The sequence below is a fragment of the Mytilus edulis genome, chromosome 4, assembly GCF_963676685.1.
Source record: "Mytilus edulis chromosome 4, xbMytEdul2.2, whole genome shotgun sequence".
NCBI lineage: Eukaryota > Metazoa > Mollusca > Bivalvia > Mytilida > Mytilidae > Mytilus > Mytilus edulis.
Window position 1 is genome coordinate 5410778 of NC_092347.1, and position 22465 is coordinate 5433242.

At 31.4% G+C, this 22465-nt stretch overlaps 1 protein-coding gene across 1 annotated transcript; it reads left to right on the top strand.

Moving 5' to 3' along the window:
• Positions 1–968: 968 nt before the first annotated feature.
• LOC139521673 (cilia- and flagella-associated protein 157-like) lies at positions 969–21914 on the top strand. The gene is made up of 10 exons (XM_071315185.1): positions 969–1243; positions 3564–3685; positions 6038–6187; positions 6864–7017; positions 7548–7815; positions 8670–8800; positions 12154–12304; positions 16595–16815; positions 17550–17754; positions 21713–21914. The coding sequence occupies exons 1-10, from the start codon at positions 1110–1112 to the stop codon at positions 21863–21865; spliced, it is 1689 nt and encodes a 562-aa protein (XP_071171286.1). The 5' UTR covers positions 969–1109; the 3' UTR covers positions 21866–21914.
• The last annotated feature ends 551 nt before the right edge of the window (positions 21915–22465 follow it).

Sequence of the window (22465 nt, forward strand, 5' to 3'; positions counted from 1 at the left end):
TTATAAAATGTTACATTTTATATCAAATTCCGACATTAAACTGATTCAACATTCATTAAATGTCAAAAACAATTGGAAAATTGTACCTCGAAGTTGCAGAACATCGATTTGTTGTATAGGTTTCAAAATAACTTAAAATATAAAATCATATTCAAGTCCAAGAAAATGTTTCACAATGACGTATATCGATACAAAAAATTATATACATATGTACAGTTTGAGAAATAGATATAAATATAGTAGATAACCATGATTGAAATAGTCTAATCAGGAGCCTGTAATTCAGTGGTTGTCGTTTGTTTATGTGTTACATATTCGTATTTCGTTATTTTTTTTATGTAAATAAAGCCGTTAGTTTTCTCGTTTGAATTTTTTTACATTGTCATATCGGGGCCTTTTATAGCTGACTTCGTGGTATTGGCTTTGCTCATTGTTGAAGGCCGTACGGTGACCTATAGTTGTTAATGTCTGTGTCATGTTGGTCTCTTGGGGACAGTTGTCTCATTGGCAATCATACCACATCTTCTTTTTTATAATAATCAGAACAGAAACCTTATGACAATACTTGGACTGCATATTTCAAACTTCATCGTTCTCTACATTGGTTAAAATGTCTCGATAAAAGTTCTTTTTTAGTATGATACTGATATTTATTTTTCAGCTTAATTGCTGAAACTAAAATCTCGTCCAAACTGAAATGATGACCGTTTAATGATACATCATCAGTCAAATTCTATACAAAATACACTCGGGATTTGTAAAAGAAAACATAGTTTTATAATGTAACTTTTTTTGTACTCTTTGTCTTTAGTTATTGAAACACAAATTATAACATTTAAAAATATTTGCATCGATAATTATCAATGTGCTTTAAATATAAAACAATTCAACCTGTTATTGTGATGTCTAAATTAAATATCTCAAACTGTACAAACTCACATATAAAACAATTAAACCCTATGAATGGTAAGATTGTATGTATCATTGCTTTAGTGTATATACACATTATTAAAAAGACAAAAGGATACACAAACTGTGGTCAAGTATACCAGTAAATATTCGAAACCCGAATATATATTTTGAATGGCCGTTTGATTATTTGCCGTACAATGGGTAAGAAAGGTAAGAAAGGGAAGAAGAGTGGAAAAGGGCCTGGTCTGGAATCGTCGGCCAGTGATTTAGATGAGGTATCCAAAGAATTCTACCTGATACAGATAAGAGATCTAGAGAACAGAGTGGCAAGGTAACCAGTTATAAATGTTTGTTATATAGTCATTACAATATCTAGTATCAAAACTCATTTAACATGGGGTAATACATACACATATTAACAATTTCTTTATTTTTACTCTGACTTTTTCTATTGTTTATCTTTGAAAAACATGATAACAAAACTAAAACAACAAGAAAACAAGAAAAGACATATAGAGGGCAATATACTCCAACAATGGACAACTAAGTATCTATACATATATATGAGGGAAAACATATTGTATATATTAAATAGAACATTGTTTACCAAAGATTTACCCCCAACAACAAGATCAAAGGGGAAAATAGTCAGATATCAGCAAAGGCTATTGACGAATTTCCTGCCTTGGTTTTCGGAAGACAAACAAACATTTAACGAGGTTGGTCCAGTTGTTTTATTGAGTAGATTCTCTTAACCTCCCCTTCTTTTCAAATCTCAATCAGTTGAAAGATAAGAGTAACTCCCAAAATATCATGATAAATATCAGTCCATAAATAACTCTGCGATAGCGTTTTCAAAAGTTAGTATAGTCGACATTATAGAGCATATATATATCGAAATAAACAATTCTTAAAGACAATATATTAAAGAATGTTTACATTTACTGCAGGGAGGAATAAAGTAATTGCTAAATTATTATATAGAAAGTATATGTTCTTACATCTTAATATAGGTGGCTGCTCCTCGTTAAGCTTTCGATCGAGTTTTTTTGGGAGAAATATTTCATAACCGTTAAAAAAAATCCCCCCAGATTATCAATTGCAATAAATTCATCAATAACCTTTATCAACAAGTAAAGAGAGCAAAAAGAGTTCGAAAGAAAATTATTTTTTCTTTGTTTGTTTAAATATTGATTGACTGGTGCTTTACGCCTTATCATATATTGGGAATAGTGGATATAAAATACCAGTTGTTATTATATATAGTAGTGGAATGCTATTTTCACACTAATCCTAAACCGATCCGACCCAGAAAATATACTACCATTCTTACTGTAAAAGTTTTTAGAGATAGTAATATGTTCATTGAAAAATGCTATGTATTCAAGTGTATTAAATATTTTGGTTCCATTCTCCCATTTTATGCTAATTGTTATAGAAAAATTTTGGAGAGTATATAAGTATATGATACAACTGGCCCATTATGAAAAATGAAATAAATGTTATGGTTTTCATTAAAATCTGTTTACACTTTAAAACATTGTACCAACATTAAAACCTTTGATTTTTCAACTCTTTATCCCACTATTCCACATACTAAACTTAAAGGTCGACTGAAAGAACTCGTCAGCTTATTTTTCTTTAACAAAAAGGACACTAGACGTTTTAAATATCTAGTTTTGGGCAGGAATTCATCTTACTTTGAGAAAAATCATACAGAGTCAAGCAAAAAATACACCGAAGAAGATATCACTGCCATTCTGGACTTTTTAATTGACAACATATTTGTTGAACTTAGATGATTGGTCTTCCGACAGACTATTGGAATTCCAATGGGTATTAATTGCGCTCCTCTACTTGCAGATTTGTTTTTGTATTCCTATGAAGCAGAATTTATCCAAGGGCTTGTACAGAAAGGAGAAAAGAAATTAGTCCAATCTTTTAATTTCACCTTTCGGTATATTGATGATGTACTGTCTCTTAATAATAATAGATTCAGTAATCACTTACATTTTATATACCCAAGTGATCTTGAAATTAAAGATACTACCGACACAGATAAATCTGCTTCATATTAAGACCCTTTTCTCGATATGACTACTGATGGTAGGTTAAGTGCCAAAATTTATGACAAACGCGATGATTTTAATTTTCCTGTAGTCAACTTTACATTTCTGTGTAGCAACATCCCAGCGGCACCAGCATATGGAGTATATGTGTCTCAATTGATACGGTACTCTAGAGCTAGCTCAAAGTACGTTGATTTTGTTGAACGAGGAATACTGCTTTCTCAAATGTTGCTAAGACAGGGCTATAAATCAATCAAATTAAGGTCATCACTCAAGAAAGTTTACGGTCGTCATCATGAGCTGATTGGCCATTATGACAAAAATGTGTCAGAAATCATATCTGATATTCTTCCTCAGTCATAATAACCTTCCATCATTACCGAACTGAACAAAGAAATAACACGACGGGTGCCGTATACGGTGCAAGAAATGATTACCCTTCCGGAGCACCTGATTTCACTTCCGGTTTTTAATGGAGTTCGTGTTGTTTCTTATTTATTATTTATAACTGTTGATGTAAATGTTCTTTGGTTTTGTGAGTCTTTGTTTACTCCTTGGTTTTGATTGTTATTGTCTTAATAGATATGCAAGAAAATCAGATGAACTCGAAATTAAACAAAATGAACTGGAAAACAAAAAGAACTCAGAAATCGTTGCAAAAGATGAGGTTATCGGTTTGTGCAAGAAAGACATTGTCAAGAAAGGTATGTATTACAAAGTCATGTAACAATCAAGCAATGCATGATATACTGCTCGAGTCTAAGGGAAATTAACCAATAACACAGGAGCGTCTAATACCTCGTAAGCAACACAGAAGTGGCTTGTGATGTCGAGAAACAGTTATCTCCCATTGTTATGAGAGGGCAAACAATGTATGTGAACTTAATTGCTTAAAAATTTTCACGTAGTTTTGACCACATAAGATCTGAATTATATAAAGTAAAATCAGCATAACGGTTTATTAAACAATGCAAAAAGAAAATGATATATACATCGAGAATTATGTACTAGTATAACAAATCTATGTAACTTTTGGTTTTGTTCGAAAATAACAATGTTATTGATGTTTGATACAAATCTTTGGAAGGCAATATGTTAATAATTGTTCATGGAGGATAACAGTAACAAACCATTACTTTTAAAGCAAAATGTACGATCGACCAACTATATACGTGGATGATCCGTCTTGGTGAAATATACTATCGACATCTAAAACAATAAAACATAATAACTTTTTATATATTTTCACAATAAGAGAAATAAAGGCAACAGTAGTATACCGCTGTTCAAAACTCATAAATCCATGGACAAAAAACAAAATCGGGGTAACAAACTAAAACCGAGGGAAACGCATTAAGAGAAAACGATGTTTCAAATCGATCTATGAAAATGAATTCACTGCTGGTTGTTAGAAATAAAGGTACACCAAACTGAAACATGATTAAGTTCAGAGTGTGGTCAAAACCGACTAACACGCACAGTGAAGAAGATTATACAATTGTTTGTATTTACCTAGAAATAAAATATTTAGAAGAGAATTTATAAACCTTTTTTGTGCATTTATAGGCATGTATTTTTTTACAGTTTTTTAGTTTCCTTCTTATTATTGGAAATAATCCTTCCTTATAAGACTCGATTATGATCTTTGATCAGATAAACTCACTTTGATGTCCATAGATCGCATTCCTGAAATTCTTATGCAGTTAATGTACATAAGAATAAAGTTACTATAATAGATAGAATAGTTTGATAGACAGTGTTCCTGTTGTTCCTTTGTTTTCCTCTTATTGTGACCCGATTTTTTGTCCTCTTATAGTAACCCGATTTGTTTTCTCTCTATCGATTTATTACTTTTGAACACCGGTATACTACTGTTGCCTTTAATTAACATTTGATACTACTCATTATAAGGAAATACTTTTAAGCAAAACGTTGGTCCGGGTAGAAAGGGTTCGTAAAGTTTAAATCCCAAAAGGGGAGGGTGAATTCAAAACCAAATTCTCAAGAGACAAAATGAAAAGCCTGTATTTAAGTGTATCGTATAGATATGTAAACAGTGATGGGACAGCAACCCAAAGACACAAATATCATGAAAAAAATCTATATGTGTCATCATGTGTTGGCTAACACTATGCCAAGCTCTAAGTTGCAATTACGTAAAAAAACATCTTTAATTGTAACAATGTCTTTTTGAGAGAAAAAAAGTGGAACAGGCTCTGTTTACATTTTCGGAGCTCATTAAATAACCTTAAGTTTTTCTTGGGGTTCGAGTTGCTCATTTTTCTATCTTGTGTTTTGTGTACTGTTAATTTTTTCATCTTATTTTTTGTCTTATTTAACCATGGCGTTGTCAGTTTATTTTCGACAATAGGTTAAAGATCCCTTTGGTATTTTACGCCTCTCTTTTATGTCGACAAAACATAAACAGGATTAGTGAAAGATGTGCCATCTGTATTACATTTTCCAAATACAAAAGATGTGACAAGAATATTTTCAAATAAAGTATTTTGTAACTTAATGAAATATACTGCAAAAGTGCACATCCCACTTAGATGACTCTAGTAAAACGTCGTAACATAATTAAAACCATTATTCATCTGAAGTGTCTGTACTTATGCAAACTATGGAATATTGCAGACAATGAAATTCTTTAAATTGAAAAAGGTCAAAGATATATCCTGGTTTTAACTGAAATAAACAATACAAATTCATACAATGCTTATATGAAAAGTGCAAATAGATAATCTGTCCTATTATATCTAGTTTTATGGTGATGGCGAGACCGAATATTTCTTATTTCGGTTTAATTGAATAGCAAGAACGAAAGTGAGAACATATCAGGTTCCAAATAGATGGTGCATTATCTTTCAACAATGTGCGTCTCGTCGATTAGCTTCAGGTTTGATTCTAGAAATAGAATAAAGGTATATAGTTTACATGCCTAAAAGAAACATATTTATTTAAAACCTATATAAGAAAAAAATGGAAACTTGTCTTTTAATGAGCAGAATAGACTTCATTAAATAGTTATTAAATAGATAAAATGTATATTGTAGATGAAGAGATAGATGTTCTTACAGAGAAGGTCGATGAACTGGAAAAGACTTTAGAGGTTGAGAGAGAGGAGTCATCAGCAAAAATAAAAGACATGGAAATAAAAGCCACTGAAAACGTGAACGTACTCAGAGCTGAAGTTACTTTGTTGAGTAAGATTCTTTGGATCATATTAGTCAGTACTTCTGTGCTGACATGAATTATGAGTTATCTGTTTAACAAACTTCGAAAATATTATGGTTGTTCTACCCATGGAACATTAGGATCTCAATGATCTTAAACGTAAAACTTTGTTTGGGCTTATAGACTTTTTTATTCGAACGTCGGCGTTCGACTTTTAAGCCTGGTATCTATAATAAGTTTATCCTCTTGTATCAATATATTATTGTATTAGCATGTATATGTCAGGTACATGATTTTTAAGATAAGTATGTTTAATGTGAGTTTATTTAAAGTATTGACAAAATTTAAGTCATTTGGACTCTTTTATACAGTTGTCGAATCAGCAATTTTGCCACCTACCAATATCTAAACTGTCATTAGTTCTTAGAGAATACAACAAAAAATCAAAATAATTCCTGTCGTCATTAATCTCGTGGTATATCTTGGCGACCAATATCCAAGTGGACGAATAGGATAACTTTGAACGATATTCTTGCAATTGAAATGGAAACAAAATTTATAAGATGGGTGAAATGTAATATTTAAAAACATCATGAAAATTATTTTTAACACTTTCAGTTGAACAATTTCCTACAGTCTAGCTTCGCGATATGAAATGTAACACAATTAAAACAAAAGCTAGAGTATGAAGTTCATTTCTTGTAGATGGAAAACTTAGTGCTTTAGAAGAATTTAGAGTAAAAAAGGATGAGTACCTTGAAAGGATACAAGAACTTGAAGAACAAATAAAAATAAAGGACGAAGACCATGAAGATACGTTGTATGAAATGGATAAAAAGGCTGTTGCGGACAAGGATAGGTATACCTACAAAGTTTTCCAAATATCATTAGTGTGCATTTTTAAGACTCAGTCTGATTAATTATCAAAATAGTAGAAAACAGATACTTTATTTCGAATTGAGTAAAAGTCGATACGGATGGTCGTCAATGAGACTTCATCCCATCACCACAAAATTCAAGAGACATCAAGAAGTACAGACACTGGTTAAACGATAGACTTTCATATATATCATGGTTCAAAAAACTGTTTTGAATTTGCACTTTCAGAAGACAAGATTGGGTCAGAGTATCTTTACATTTTTTCTCTGACATCCGATTTATAGGCACAAATATCTTTAAATTCTATTATAAAGTGTAATGAAAGGGCTGTAGTAATTAGGCATTCAGTTATGACAGTGATAAGCTATATAAAAGACCACGAGCTTGTCAATCAAATTATCTAAAGATGTTCTAAAAATGCTGATAAAATTACCATTTGTGCACAACATGTATATATATTTCTGAAGCTCAAACATTAAACATACTATCTGGGTTTTTCTTCTTCTAAAGACTAAAGAAAGAAATGGTTAATCGTGTAAATGCTGTTGCACAAGAGTTCCGAAAAGTATCGAACCAACAGATGGCTGCTACATCGAAAAGAGCAATCAGGGAAAATGCAGTCATTCAAGCACAGCTTACAAAAATGTCAGATAAAACCTTAGAAGTCCTGTCAGAAAATGATTCTATGAAAGAGGAGTTCAGGAGACAGAAATTACATCATGAAATGTTAGAGGAGACAGAAAAGGCTTTAGCCAAGAAAAATAATACTAACAAAAGGGTAATAGCTCTATGCATCATTTTGAAATGTTTCAGTATTTTTTACGTTTTAAATTAACTCTATCTAATAATTCATACAAATAAATACGCATCGTAGTTACGGGACAAAACATGTAATCTCAGTAACAAATAGTATTGATATCATTTGTCAATTTATAATTTAGATTTTGCGTTTACACTGTTTTGATTCAATTGCCATTGGCGAGTTTTATTTTGCCAAATCAACGTCTGATGTACCAAAATATCAGTCTGGTATTGATCTTTGATGAGTTTTAATAACAACTAATTAACTAGGGTGATGCCACATTTGGTGGATGTTTGGTCCACGAGGGTGTCAACATTCCAGTATTCAACACGTACGTTTGTATTGACATGAATTTATTGATAAGTTTATTTTTTGTTTATATCCACTGTTTATACAGTTGTAATCACATAGATGTGTTTAGTTTCTGGCTAGCCGAACATATTATGCTTAATGTGGCGTTTATGACTGACTTGCAACTGCTTATTAGCTTTACTTTCTCTTTGCATTTAGCCTACTGTACCACTTCCCTTACCCTTGATAACATTTTAAATAAGGCAAAACGTACTTACAACAGTAAAGAAGATGGATGGAAACTATTGAAACGGCTCCAATTGAGAATGAAATAGTATCAAACGTTATTTCGGTATTTTTATCTTGATTTGTATAATAGTATTATTAATGGATTTTCGTGTTTTGAGCATCAGTATATTACTGTTACCTGTAACTTTACAAGCTGTTGATGTGATGCTGGGTCAATTTAATGAAGTATGTACACTCAGTGGTTAACTCTTCTTGTATCTAGTTATATCTTGATGGTTATGTTTTCACAGATGGTCCAAATGTTAACGGAGAAATGTACATTCCAAGAGAATGTTATTACAGAATTACAGAGAGAAGCCGAGTATTACGCCGAAGTAAGAACAGAATTTGACATGGCTTCTAGTCAAATTAAATCGCAGAGGTAATATTTCACATAGCATTTTAGATGAGACTAAGTATTTGACGTTGATTCTTGTCAATTTAAAACAAAAAGTTATGGTGGGACTGTCTTAATTCGATAAATATTTTTATGATAAATCATGAACAGAATTTGACCAATATAAGTTATGTATGTGTCTCAACTCACTAGAGTATTGCTTATGCAGTCGTAGATATTCAAAAGAGACTAGAAAAGTCATCTGATCTGTAATATTATCAATTATGTACATGTCCTATTCCCAATTATGAAAATTTGACTGAGTGGGGATTCGTTTAGTTTGACGGTAATACATCTATATCAGGATATATAATTACCTTATCGACGCACGAGGTCTCGCTCTTTTAGAGTGCATGCGATGTCCTTAGAAATTTTTTTTCTTTGGTTTTCTTCAAATTGATTAATGAGATTTAAACACCGGTAATCGGTTGAAATCAAAACTTTACGACAAAAGAGATGATTTCAGCTTTCCAATTGTGAACTTTCCATTTCTAAGTAGCAACATTCCAGCAGCACCTGCATACGGGGTATATATCTCCTAATTGATACGATATTCCCGTGCTTGCATTTCCTATCATGATTTTCTTGATAGAGGTTTGCTGCTCACAAGGAAGCTATTAAACCAAGAGTTCCAAATGGTGAAGTTGAAATCATCCCTTCGTAATTTTACGGACGCCATCACGAGTTGGTTGACCGTTATGGCATAACCGTTTCACAAATGATATCGGATATGTTCCTTACGTCGTAACTACAATCCCCTTCCCTTTCATGAATATGACCTACCGAATTGGACTATTCACTGGATTTGTAATCACATAAGCAACACGACGGGTGCCACATGTGGAGCAGGATCTGCTTACCCTTCCGGAGCACCTGAGACCACCCCTAGTTTTTGTTGGGGTTCGTGTTGTTTATTCTTTAGTTTTCTATGTTGTGTCGTGTGTACTATTGTTTTTCTGTTTTTAGCCATGGCGTTGTCAGTTTGTTTTAGATTTATGAGTTTGACTGTCCCTTTGGTATCTTTCGTCCCTCTTTTCTTTAACTACTGTGGCCAATATTAACTTTTGTATCAACTTTTTACTTCTCTTCAATATTGAATTACATTGACCTTATACTTGTTTTGGAGTCAGTACTACTGACGAGAAACACTTTTTAATATACATATATATGATCCACCGAAGGATTTCCCGTATCATGTTATTTTTGCATTCATGTAATACTTTAAAAGTTCTATAAACTTAGATAAGAACATAATTCCACGTTGCTATTAATTAGATTTAATATAGAATAATCATAAAGTATGTGGTCACCCATAAAAACTTAAACAGATGGGAAATAATACGTAGCAAGTCGGCAATCGGAATTGCCAAAATATCGCACAGTACAAGAACCCCGACTCCGTGTTGTAGATGGAAAGATGCATAATTTATTATATACTGTGGTAATATAAAAAATTAAGAATAATTATCTTTTTGCTTTTATCTTGTTATACTAAGTGTAGATGCTAATGTGTGTAAGTAAAAACATATATGCATATGTCTCTTGTACATGATTAATATGCATTTACATGTAAACGTATTCAATGTAGGTGGCATTTTGCATTGACCCCAGACTGGTCGTAAATAATGTTGTCATTTTAATGCAAAGTACAAGGTAGATTAAGACTTCAGCAACCAATCAAAGAAATGTGAAATTAGTAGAAATTGAAGCAAATGAAATGACTGTTTTCTCTATTCGCAATAATAGTGACAAGGCAATACTTTACTTATACTAACACCTATCTGATATCTAGAAATTATTTACCAGTACTAGAAAACTTTTAAGTAGATCTAATTTCCGCCTAATAAAAACATATTTCAAATTCTCCAGAGAGATTATTGAGACAAGTAGGAACAGATTAGAATCTATAATTCTACAGGGAAGTATGTTTTACTTCTATATTTTCAGTCATTCACATGTCAAATTATATTTCTTGAATAAAAAAGATGAATCAATCTTCAGTTCCTACATAATTTGATCGATGAAAGACTTGTTAAAACTACAAAAAACGATGATCTGTGAAAACCATTTATTTATTTTTTTATTTTATTTTTTTAAGAATTTACTATGTCTTTCGTTGTGCAAAACTCTAGGCAGGATCTTTTTGAAAGATTAATTGAATAGAGAAAAAAACGTTTATATTTGAGATACTTGATTATTTCTTGTGTTTTAAATCAACGTCCTATTTTCATAAAAGTCAGATTTGACTTCATAGTGTTACGCATGTTATCTTTATAAAAAAAACATTCTCTCAAATTTAATGATTGGCAATATCTTCTTTTCAAATCGACTACTGATGTTATGCCGTCTCTAACCGAAGTTGCACATTAGAGATTTAAACTGCGCTCTTTTCTAAAAGGACAGCTTCTTGTGTGTACTTGGAAGTTTTAGCCATAGCATGTCTTATTTTTTTAACCTATGACCAAATTTGATATGGCACACGATCAAATTGGCAAATGTTTAGCAGTATTTTAAAATAGTTCAAGTAGGACAATATACTGTTTTCCTGAGAAAAAAAGTAAGATATATTTCCAAAACATAAAACTTGTAATAATGTATTCAGATTTTTGACCTGCGTCAGTATATAGCAATGAATAACATTGTGACTTCTAGAAATGGGTAAAACTGTGTTATAAAAGGCTTTTAGTTTATTATATACATATACTTTTAAGAATCTAACTTCAAAATCTTTGTTAAAGTTAGTGGTCATCAGTTAGTATCTGCACTGTGCTGGATTTGAGATAAGTGTTTTAGATTTACGACAAATGGTCTAGATGGGTGAGGTTTGTTTTCACAATATACTTGTTAAATCGCTCCACATTTTGTGTCAGTACCAATTAAGGCTTTTTGATACATGTAATGTTTGTTGTTGATTGTCTTTTTAAGCATGTTAAACAATCTTTTTTCGGAGAGAAGTAAGGTATGGTTTTTTAGTAATATATTGCATGTCCAATAGTTTGAGTGAATCCTCTTGCCTATTTTTGTGCAAAATCATTAAATCAAAGAGTATATTGTATGACTGCCAATGAGAAAGAAAACTCTCAAAAAATGTATGTTTTTAACAATTGTCTTATTTTGAGTCTGTGAATGAAGCAGAGTAATAGGGCCTACATCTTTGATTTTTTTTCAGTACAGATAAGTATTAATGAAGTTACCAGTAGTAGAAAACGTTACGTGAGCCATGATAATATTCTTATCTTATTAAAATATTAATAATCAATGTTTATATCAATTCATATAATGTTTTGACAGCTGTTTATTTTTTTTATATTTTTTTACAAATTCATGTTTTGATTAAGGGAGGAAATACAACATCTCCAAGCAGATGTAAGAATGTTAGAAGAAGAACTTAGAACAACAAGAAACGATCTAAGTACAGAAAGGCGACATAAACGAAGACTTGAAAAACTGATCAAAGATTGTACAATAGCAATTAGAATGGTTCTTAGGGTATGTTCATTATTTTACTTAAGGCATTGTAATGCTATTGCAGTTGAGTTGGTTATTATGGTTTCAATAATCTTAAACGTAAAGGTGGTACTGAGGGCTTTCTGTATCTTATCGTTGTATTGTCACGATGAAAAGATTACTTTTAATAATATATGTAGATGACTTTTCGATAAACTACACACATAACTGTATTAATAAATCTGAAAACAACCAAACATTTCCATTTCATTGTCAACAGAACCAGCCAATTGGTTAATAGCAATATATTAACTTTGTACATAAATTTCTATAGTCATTTTGCACAATGACACAAAAATCAAGACAAAGAAATCAACATGGAATTTTCTGATGAACTGTTAGGCCTGATGGGATCATCAGCCCAGACAGTACTGTTTCACTTAGATTTGTATAAATCATTTCATATCGAGAAACGTACATGTATCTCCCATATGCGCTCTTTATCAGCTCTTCAATGGTTTTATATTTTCATTAATTTTGTCCTATGCATCACTTAAGGTGCGTTGAAAACACGTACAGTTTATATAATAAGAAAAGTAAATAAATTTATCAGAGTTGGTCAGTTTATTGATTGAACTTCTGGTTTGATAAATCATTAAATATTTCATAATAACATCTCAAAAATAATATAAAAACTGATGCCAATTTTCGTTCAGATGTTTTTGATACTTTGATATTGGAATAAAATTTCAAACATATGCAAGTATAATTTTTTTTTTTAATTTATGCATAAAAAGTCATTTCGGAATTTGTTATTCAGTAATGGTGTTAAACATTTTCAATCGATTATGAAAATGCTGTCATTAATTAAATAAAACGTCTGAATAGTTGATACATTATTGAATTTTGTTATTGTTGATATTGATGCTTACATTTGTTTCGATCATGTTTTGCCTAAAGCGCAACTGATGAAGATTAATTCTAATCCACAAGGGAAGCCAAACGTATAAATTGGAATTTTTGGTCCTCAATGCTCTTCAACTTCGTACTTTATTTGGCCTTTTAACATTTTGTGATTCGAGCGTCACTGATTAGTCTTTTTTACACGAAACGCGCGTCTGGCGTATATATAAAATTTTAATCCTGGTATCTATGATGAGTTTATTTGCTTGCAAGAATAGAAATTGAATATCTATTGTGAAGTCATTTGTTGATGGTCTATACATATATAGCTTAACAGATGCACGTCTGCAAAAACAGGTGACCGAACTAGAGTTAGACGGTCCTCTTTAAATTTCAAAACATTTTTTTACTACAAACATAAATTTTCTTACAGAAAAAAGAATATATAGTGGTTTTTAAATTACATATTTTGCTATTCATACTGAATTGTTTTCCTTTTATTGATTATCTATATACATGCATTCAAATTCAAACACGAATAATTTTCAATTGAAATTTATTTTATGAGTTGAAACACAATTTTACGATAAGTGGTAAAGCATTATTAAAACAAAATAAAAACAATGTCCAACTAAACTTGGGTGGTCTTCTTTGTTACTGTAATTTGCACTATAAATCATTTTCACAATTGTTAGAAAATAGATCACCAAAGCATGTACGAATTCTTAAATTTTCAGAAGCCATTCAAATTTTGAACAGTATTGTTTTCTGCTGAATATTTTGTGTAAAGATAGCCGGAAAGCTGCCAAAGCGATATTTAAACTCAAAAGTCGACAAAAAATCTGACAATGCTGAATGCCATGGCAAAGTAAAAATGGAGGATTTGTAGTAATAATGAAAAGCAATATACTTTAGTATATAATATAGATCAGGAAACAATTTTGGAAAAAATAAAACAATAACTTAGTCGAACATTTTTATCGGAAAGTTCACTGTGTGGTTCATACTTATTTCTACAAAATACAAGGTTAAATTGATAAACACAAATTCATAGCACTTTAAATATGTTGCGAAATAGTTTGTCAAAGATATTGATAATCTTAATTTTATTAAATCTCTTTGAAATATATATGATAAAAATGACATTATTAACATTAATATTTATCAACTTTGACGTTGTAACCATAAAGACTTGAGTAATTTCATTCATAAAACTTCGAATTTTATAATTTCTAGGTCGGACGTTGCCGTGAAACTATTAGTAATGGTCGTAACTAATTATCGTTCTAAAAGAATGTAATGTCTAAACGTTAAAGACGGTATTTTGTAATATCAGCAATCAGCGTAAAACTAGTGAAATCGTGTATGTTGCAACATAAAATTGAGAAAGAAATAGGGAATTTGTCAGAGAGATACCAACCCACCGAACAGCTGAAGGCCACCCTCCTTCCTTGATGGGTGCATTTTACATAGACAAATAAATCGTATAATATAATCAAAATGAGGATGTTAATTTGATGTATGCCTTTTTGTGCTTCTTCGTTACATTTGTTGTTTTTATAGTGATTAAGATGATAACACAATGTTGACTGCTGTACCCCTATTTTTGACATTTTTAACTATTGTGTTTGTTTGTTTTGTTCACGCATCGGTGACAATATAATGGAATGTGATACGACTGTCATACAAGTGCGAGGTTTAGCTAGCTATAAAACCAGGTTCAATCCACCATTTTTCTACATTTGAAAATGCCTGTACCAAGTCAGGAATATGACGGTTCTTGTCCATTCGTTTTTGATGCGTTTTGTTATTTGTTTTGCCATGTGATTATGGACTTTCCGAATTGATTTTCATCTGAGTTCAGTATTTTTGTGATTTTACTTTTTTCAATACAGCGAAAAATCTTGCACCGTGAGCCAAATTATTTTTTTAACTTCGATTAAAAGTAATAGTGTTGTTTTTTTTAATTTACAACAGCCTTTCATATAAATAGGTTTAAAATAGACATGTATTTACAATAAACCCCTCTTCCTTGGTTTAGCAGTGTGTCTAGGTTTGACTAGCCACAAAACCACCCCTATTTTCAAATATCCTATACGAAGTCAGGAATATGGCAGTAATAATCTAATAGTTCGTTTCTATGAATGTTTCTTTGTTGTTTGTTTATTGTTGCACTCCTATGCTCTGTTTTTTGTTGTTTTTTTTTTACCCTCGGTTTTAGTTTGTAACCCGGATTTGTTTCCTCTCGAGCGATTTGTGACTTTTAAACAGCGGTATACTACTGTTTCCTTTATGTATTGTAATTTCTTATATCTACACGAAGTCACTTCTTAGAACTAATAGGCGAATGGACGATTGCCTGTTGTTCTTCAGTTGAAGCTTAAAAAGAAAGTGGAAAGATAATACCAAAAGAATATCAAAATAAACTAATAAGTCAAAAACTGACTATGCAATGTCAAAAATCATATATTCCATAACTAACAACCAACTCGTGTTGAGGTACATTATGAAGGAATTATTTTAACATCGCCACTTTAAACTCTTGGTTTGATAGCTTCCTTGTAAGCAGCAACCTTTTATCAAGAAAATCCTAATAGTGATTGGCAGTTCTGGAATATCATATTAAGTGCATGCGAGACATATACGCCATATGCAGGCGCTGCTGGAATTTTGCAAAAAAGAAATGGAAAGTTCAAAATTTGGAAGCTGAAATAATCTCTTTTGTCGTAAAGTTTTGTTCTCAACTGACCCGGTTTAAATGTGAATCTCTAAATGCAAGTCATTATTTGAGGCAGACTTAACTGTAAAGAGTCTATAATTTGAGTACTTCCCAAAATTTCTTATAGAAATCATCTTTTATTTAGAAATATTTCTTAAATACATTTTACAGTTTGCATGGTAACCAGTTATATTGAAAATATAAAGGTTGCTTTAACAATAGTGTAGAATAAGCTTAAGCTTCGCTTTTAAAATGAGTATATTAAATGAACTATATATATTGTATAAACTGTCAATATGTTTCAGAGTACAAATAAATGTACGTCTCATCTTATTTCGAACTCGTTTTGTCCTAAAATACGTAAAGTGTTTCAGTGTACTAAAATATCAGACATATTAATGCTTATAACATGTTAATAGCATTAACGGTACTAATTTTACTGCATCAGATGAGAATTTTGACAATAAATGGTGTTGCTCGAGGCCAATATATATTAAAATCCAAATCTAATCAACAAACCGAAGAGCTGATAAAACCAAAAAGGACAAAAATGTAGATGAAGCCGTGTAGGAATCAGAGCTTCGCATGAGATAAATATATTCCATATAATTTCAAATATTTCCAAAAAGTTTGAAACTTCCAATTCTAATAACACAATATCCATATTATGTTCATCATGTCTTTAACACTATTTTATCAATTCAATTAAGAAAACTGAGCCAGAAGAAGAACCAATAATGGAAGGAGAAATGGAGGATATCAATGAGATAGAAAGACGTGACAACATGCTGGAGAATATTTTACTGGTACTCAATAGTGGAGCAGCAATAGGTGTTGGTCCACAGATGAGAGAATTCGGTAAAGGAGACAAGGTCGTGCGAAAGAGAAGTGCCAGTAGAATACCTGGTTCTGAAGGAGGGATCAAAAGAGGGTTTGTCATTTTAGTATTGTAGTATTTCGTACGGTTTAAGAAAAATGTATTTGTGTTTCCGTCAAAATGAAATGGCTTAGTGAACCTGGATAAGACAAGGAATTGCTTATTCAGAAGGTGAAAGATTAAGATGGCTAGATTGTGATAATACTGAACACAATACAGACTACCATTTTCAGTCTTAACTACTGCTTAAAATAACGAAAAACAAATTTGGCAGAAAACAACAAACGGCAGTCACTGAATTAACGGCTACTGAATTAAAGGCTATTGAATTAAGACGGGCACATAAAAAATGAAGATGGTGTAAACATGTATGTGAGCGCTTACACACCTCTCCTGACAAGGGACACAGTGGTATAAAAGCACAATAAAAGAACAAACTATACATGTAAAAATCAATTTCAATTTCTATTTCAAAGGACTCGTCTAAAAAACGAAAATAAATGTGATCTCGAATATTATTGTGTGGCATATATCTCTCTTACTGCAAAAACAACTAGACACACAGAAACTGTTTCCTCTTTAAAGTGTCTTGAATATTAAAAAAATAATACAATTCGTACAAATAAAAAAGACATATGTTACAGTTACAATGAATTAATAATAATCACATTTTTATCTCCTGTTGGTCTACCAGGCGGTACATTGCCACATTATCAAATGGGAGATTTCGGTTTGATACCTCGTCCTAAAGTTAATATTAATGATTAATGTATGACTTATTTTTTCAGACAACTGCCTTTATCTCCTGTTGGTCCACCAGGCGGTACCTTGCCACATTATCAAATGGGAGATTTAGGATTGATACCTCGTCCTAAAGTAAATATTCCAACCAGTTTCGATAGAATGAGAGTCCTCTCAGCTACTACTAGACTTGGTGGTCTAAGGAAAGTTCTCACCCGATCTGTTTCTGTACAAACCGTCAGTGCTACCAAGGTAATAATCTATAAAGTGGCAAAATAATATGCATATGATTATGTATGCTATATACTAGTACTACTATAAAATATTATCTTTACCTTTCCATCCAACTTCATGATGTTTCGTCTTTCCACCATTTAGTTCAAAGAGGGATTAATATCCATATTTCATTCACAAGAGTTGGTCCTGAATATGCAACTGAACAAAATGTTTGTTGTTTATTGATAAAAAAAAAACCAAAATATACCTAGGTACATCTTAATCAAAATTAACTCCAACAAGGGCATGAACAGGTATTTTTTTGTCGTTAGTACTAATTAGTTGTTTGTTACAATATTTTGGTGAGGCAATGTATATTTTTGATACGTTTTCTAAGTTATTGTTTCCACATGTTCACATGACCATTCTGGTTATTTTATTACCAGTGACAATTAATTCTAGATATGTTTCTGGAATCCAAATGACGGTATCTATAGATGGGTCATTATCAAAAAAACATGCAAAACTATGTAATTGGGTCTTTTTAAGTCACAGACATGAAAATATATCAAAATAACACTTGCATATGTTAGATATGAATGATTTGTGATACACAATATACTGTTTACAGTATGAAATGTTATAAAAACATCCTTAATGTTTTCTTAAAACATTGAAGATAGCCAGAATTAACTGTTATTTTTTACTATAAATCCTTTCAGACTTGAAATAGGACTATTATTCATATCATTTGTTATTATGATGTATCACTTTTTATTGCATTTTGATACATAGAAACATTTTTTAATGATTTTGGGAGGTGTATATTGGTTTTATAATAAAAAATTTCAACAAAAAGAAATGTAACATTTTTTAAGTCAATGGTGTTACCAAAGGACAAATTAGTAGAATAAGAGTTATCTTTCGCAAGATTTGGGCATTTACAACAGTTTCTCCCTTAGCAATGTTACCTGTAAATATGTTATGCAAAAAAAAAAAAAAAACAATTATGTTGAAGATTAAGTGAAAAAATCGTAAAAGTAAGTAAAGGTTATATCGTAATTGGAAATAGTGTCCATGGTGTACCCTTTATAAAAATCATTTTTTGAAAACATTTCCTTAACTTTTAATAATGAAACATATTGATTATAGAAACATGCACCAGTAGAAACATATGGAATAAGGGAATGGAACACTTATTTCGTAACTGAATCTTAAAATGCACCTTAAATCATTGGTGTTACTGTCAATGGTGAGACCATTTTGATAAAATAACACCATTGACCAGTTTAGTAACACCACTGAATATATCATGACAATCAGCATTGTTTTGTGTTTCTTTCATGTTTAACAAGCTAAACATCATATTATTTATGAAAAACAATACTTATTTAACAATGTTTTAACAATATCATGTATTACATATACACAGTTTTCACAAACTGATGTATGCTGGTAACACCAATGACACTATTTAGTAACACTATTGACATTTTTAGTAATGGATGTTATGTTATATAATTTGAGATTTTTTAGCCTCAGAATTATTTTTTCATCTTTTTCTTTTGCTCGGTGATCGTGGCTTTGTGTTCAGTACTTGATAAAGGTAAAATTTGAAATGTGATGTCATTGGTAATACTTTTGTGTCATTGGAGTTACTGAAGGGTCAGTGGTGTTACTATATAAAAATGCGACATTTTTTTTTATCTATATTCATAAATGAAAGTGTTTTTAAGTCGTGTACGAAGGATTAGGTATATTATTATCATTTAATCTTATGCAATTCACATATATTCAGTTTAAGTGTATTTTTTAGTATTTACAACGGCCATAATTAGGACAGCCAACTTTTTTACGACAATGTATTCTGAAATTTTTGTTTAAATAGAATGCACAGCTATATGAATAATGTCAACTAGAACACACCCATGATATCACGGGTCCGTGACTGAATTAAAGTATATAACTATGCGCAAGCCTTATTTTAGTATTAGTATTGTCATCTTATAAAGTCATGTCGATTATAAGATACACAGTTTTTCTCTGCTTTCAAGTCTTTCTGTTTGAACCCGTTGAACTGAAACTTATCAGTTATTGGTAATATTAATTATTTGGAAAACAAAAGGTCCTGGAATGGAGTATTTTTTAATCAACAGCATTGTCCTATATAAGTTATAAATAAAGTTGAATTCTTTGCTTTGCTGTTTTACGTCATGCCCACTAACAAATTGAAAACTGTACCTATACGCCTTATTTTTAGTCCAGATTTTTAGTATTCGTATTGTTATCTTAGAAAGTCTTACTGATTAAAATACTACAATAGGTAACAATTTGACAATTTAGTAGTGTCAACCCTGTGGTTATGACCCGTGTATATAGCATATTAGTCCTGAATACAACGTTTGGTGGTGCGCCTGTCAGATGCGGAACGTACAGATAAGGTAATAGGTAACAGGTGAATATACTTTTGGTATCGGTAGCGGACTCGACCCGGAACTTCTTAATTATTGGCAATATTAATTACGTGGAAAACAAAAGGGCCTGGAGTGGTGTAATTTTTAAGCTACACCTTTGTACTATATTAGTTATATATAAAGTTGAATTCTGTGATTCGTCGTTTTTACGTGATGACGGCTGACAAATTGGACCTCGTAATTTTAGTATTATAGATAAGTCGTAATTTAAACCTAAACAACAAATTGGAACAGTTGTTTGGTGTTAAACAATAATATTTAGTACCTAAATGTATGCTTTAAATTGGTTACATCATTGACGCGATTCTTTCAAAGGATGACCTAAACTTGTTAAAATTGAAGAAACTCTTCATTTTTCCCATTGCATATTTCTGAATATCGTTGCTACCATACTATAGAATAGCGGGACACATTTAAAAGTTTTAAACAATGACATCATTTTTCAAAATATTACCTCGTCGAAATTTGCACTTTTTTTTATAATGACCCAGATACTTACATAAACGGTGACCTATAGCTGTTAATTTCTGCGTCATTTAAGGTAGCACAATACAAAGATTTTTCACTCCCAATCAGACAACTTTAAACTGATGTAATTCATTTCATCCTTCTTTATATTTTATAAATGAGGTACCAAAAGAAAGAAGAAAGATTAATCTTTCAAATTGTGATCATTTCATTATGACATAATTATTACATAATTAATTATTATGTAATTAGTTGCTATATTGTGATGTCCACACTTGAATTAATTTAGCGTCTTCGTTCTTCATAGCATCCCAAAATATTTTGTAGATTCTTGTACAACACAGCTTGACCTCCAAAACTGTGTCTCAGATTTCCAAAAACATCAATAGAACAAATTTTATACCCAATTGATTTAGTGGTCTCTTATGAATTGATGTTGCAAACTTCATTGAAGATTTATGAGAGAATGAAATGCAATAGGAAAATCTGAGACACAGTTTTGGAGGTAAAACTGTGTTGTGCAAGAATCTATTAAATATTTTGGGATGCTATGAATAACAAAGAAGCTAAATTCATTCAAGTATGGACATCACAATATGGCAACTTATTACATAACAATTAATTATGTAATAATTATGTCATAATGAAATTATCACAATTTGGAAGATTAATCTTTCTTCTTTCTTTTGGTACCTCATTTATAAAATTTAAAGAAAGATGAGTGGAATTACATCAGTTTATAGGTGTCTGATTGGGGATGATAAACCTTTGTATTGTGCTACCTTAATTGTTCTCATGTGGAGAGTTGTCGCATTGGCAATCATACCATATTTTTTTTTTTTAATAAAGAAGATGTTTTCCTTTGGCCCAATTCACTTTGTTTTGTGATTCCTACTGTTTTTATTCTATTTGTCTGCCTGTACCTCGAACTCGGTATACCATCCTCGTAGTGCTCAAATCGAAGTATCCGTTATGATATGGGGTTTTTTCCCGGTCTATTGACTTTTGTTTTACTTTTATTTTGAATGCTTATTTTATTTGTTCTTTTTAAGGCTTTATTTTATGCTGACCAATTGCTGACGAAAGTACCAGCAGACATGCAGGACACTATCTTACATGAAGGTCATACAGGAAGGATAAGGTCACCAGTTAAACCTGTTCGACAGATCACTGGACCAAAGAAATTTGCTACAACTGTTTATTAAGCTTTTTTTATATTAAACTTTTATGAACTGATTAAATGTGTAATAAAAATCGAATATTTGTATCAAATACAAAAGTCAATGGCCGAATCGTTTATATATAGCCAGGTGACATAAAATATTTGCAGATAAAAAAGCTAGAAAAGTGGTAACACGAATAATCTCCCTTCTCTATGGTTGTCCGTTCTCCGAAAAGTTATAATGCAAAATAACAAACAAATTAAAAGCAGATATTTTGCGCTTAACATCGCAAGCAAAGGAAAGAAAACGACTATAGGCATTAGAAACGCGAACAATTCAAATGAACCAAAATGAATTTTATATCTTCTGATTTCATGTTTAAGTAGTGTTACTGCACCAGATAACATTGCGAATGGGAATGGGGAATGTGTCAAAGAGACAAAAACCCGACCCTAGAACAGACAACAGCAGAAGGCCGGTCACCAACTGGTCTCCAATGCAGCGAGAAATTCCCGCACCCAGAGACGTCCTTAAAGCTGGCTCCAAAACAAATATATATACTAGTTCAGTGATAATAAACGCCATACTAAATTCCAAATTATACACAAGAAACTAAAATCAAAAATAATACAAGACTAACAA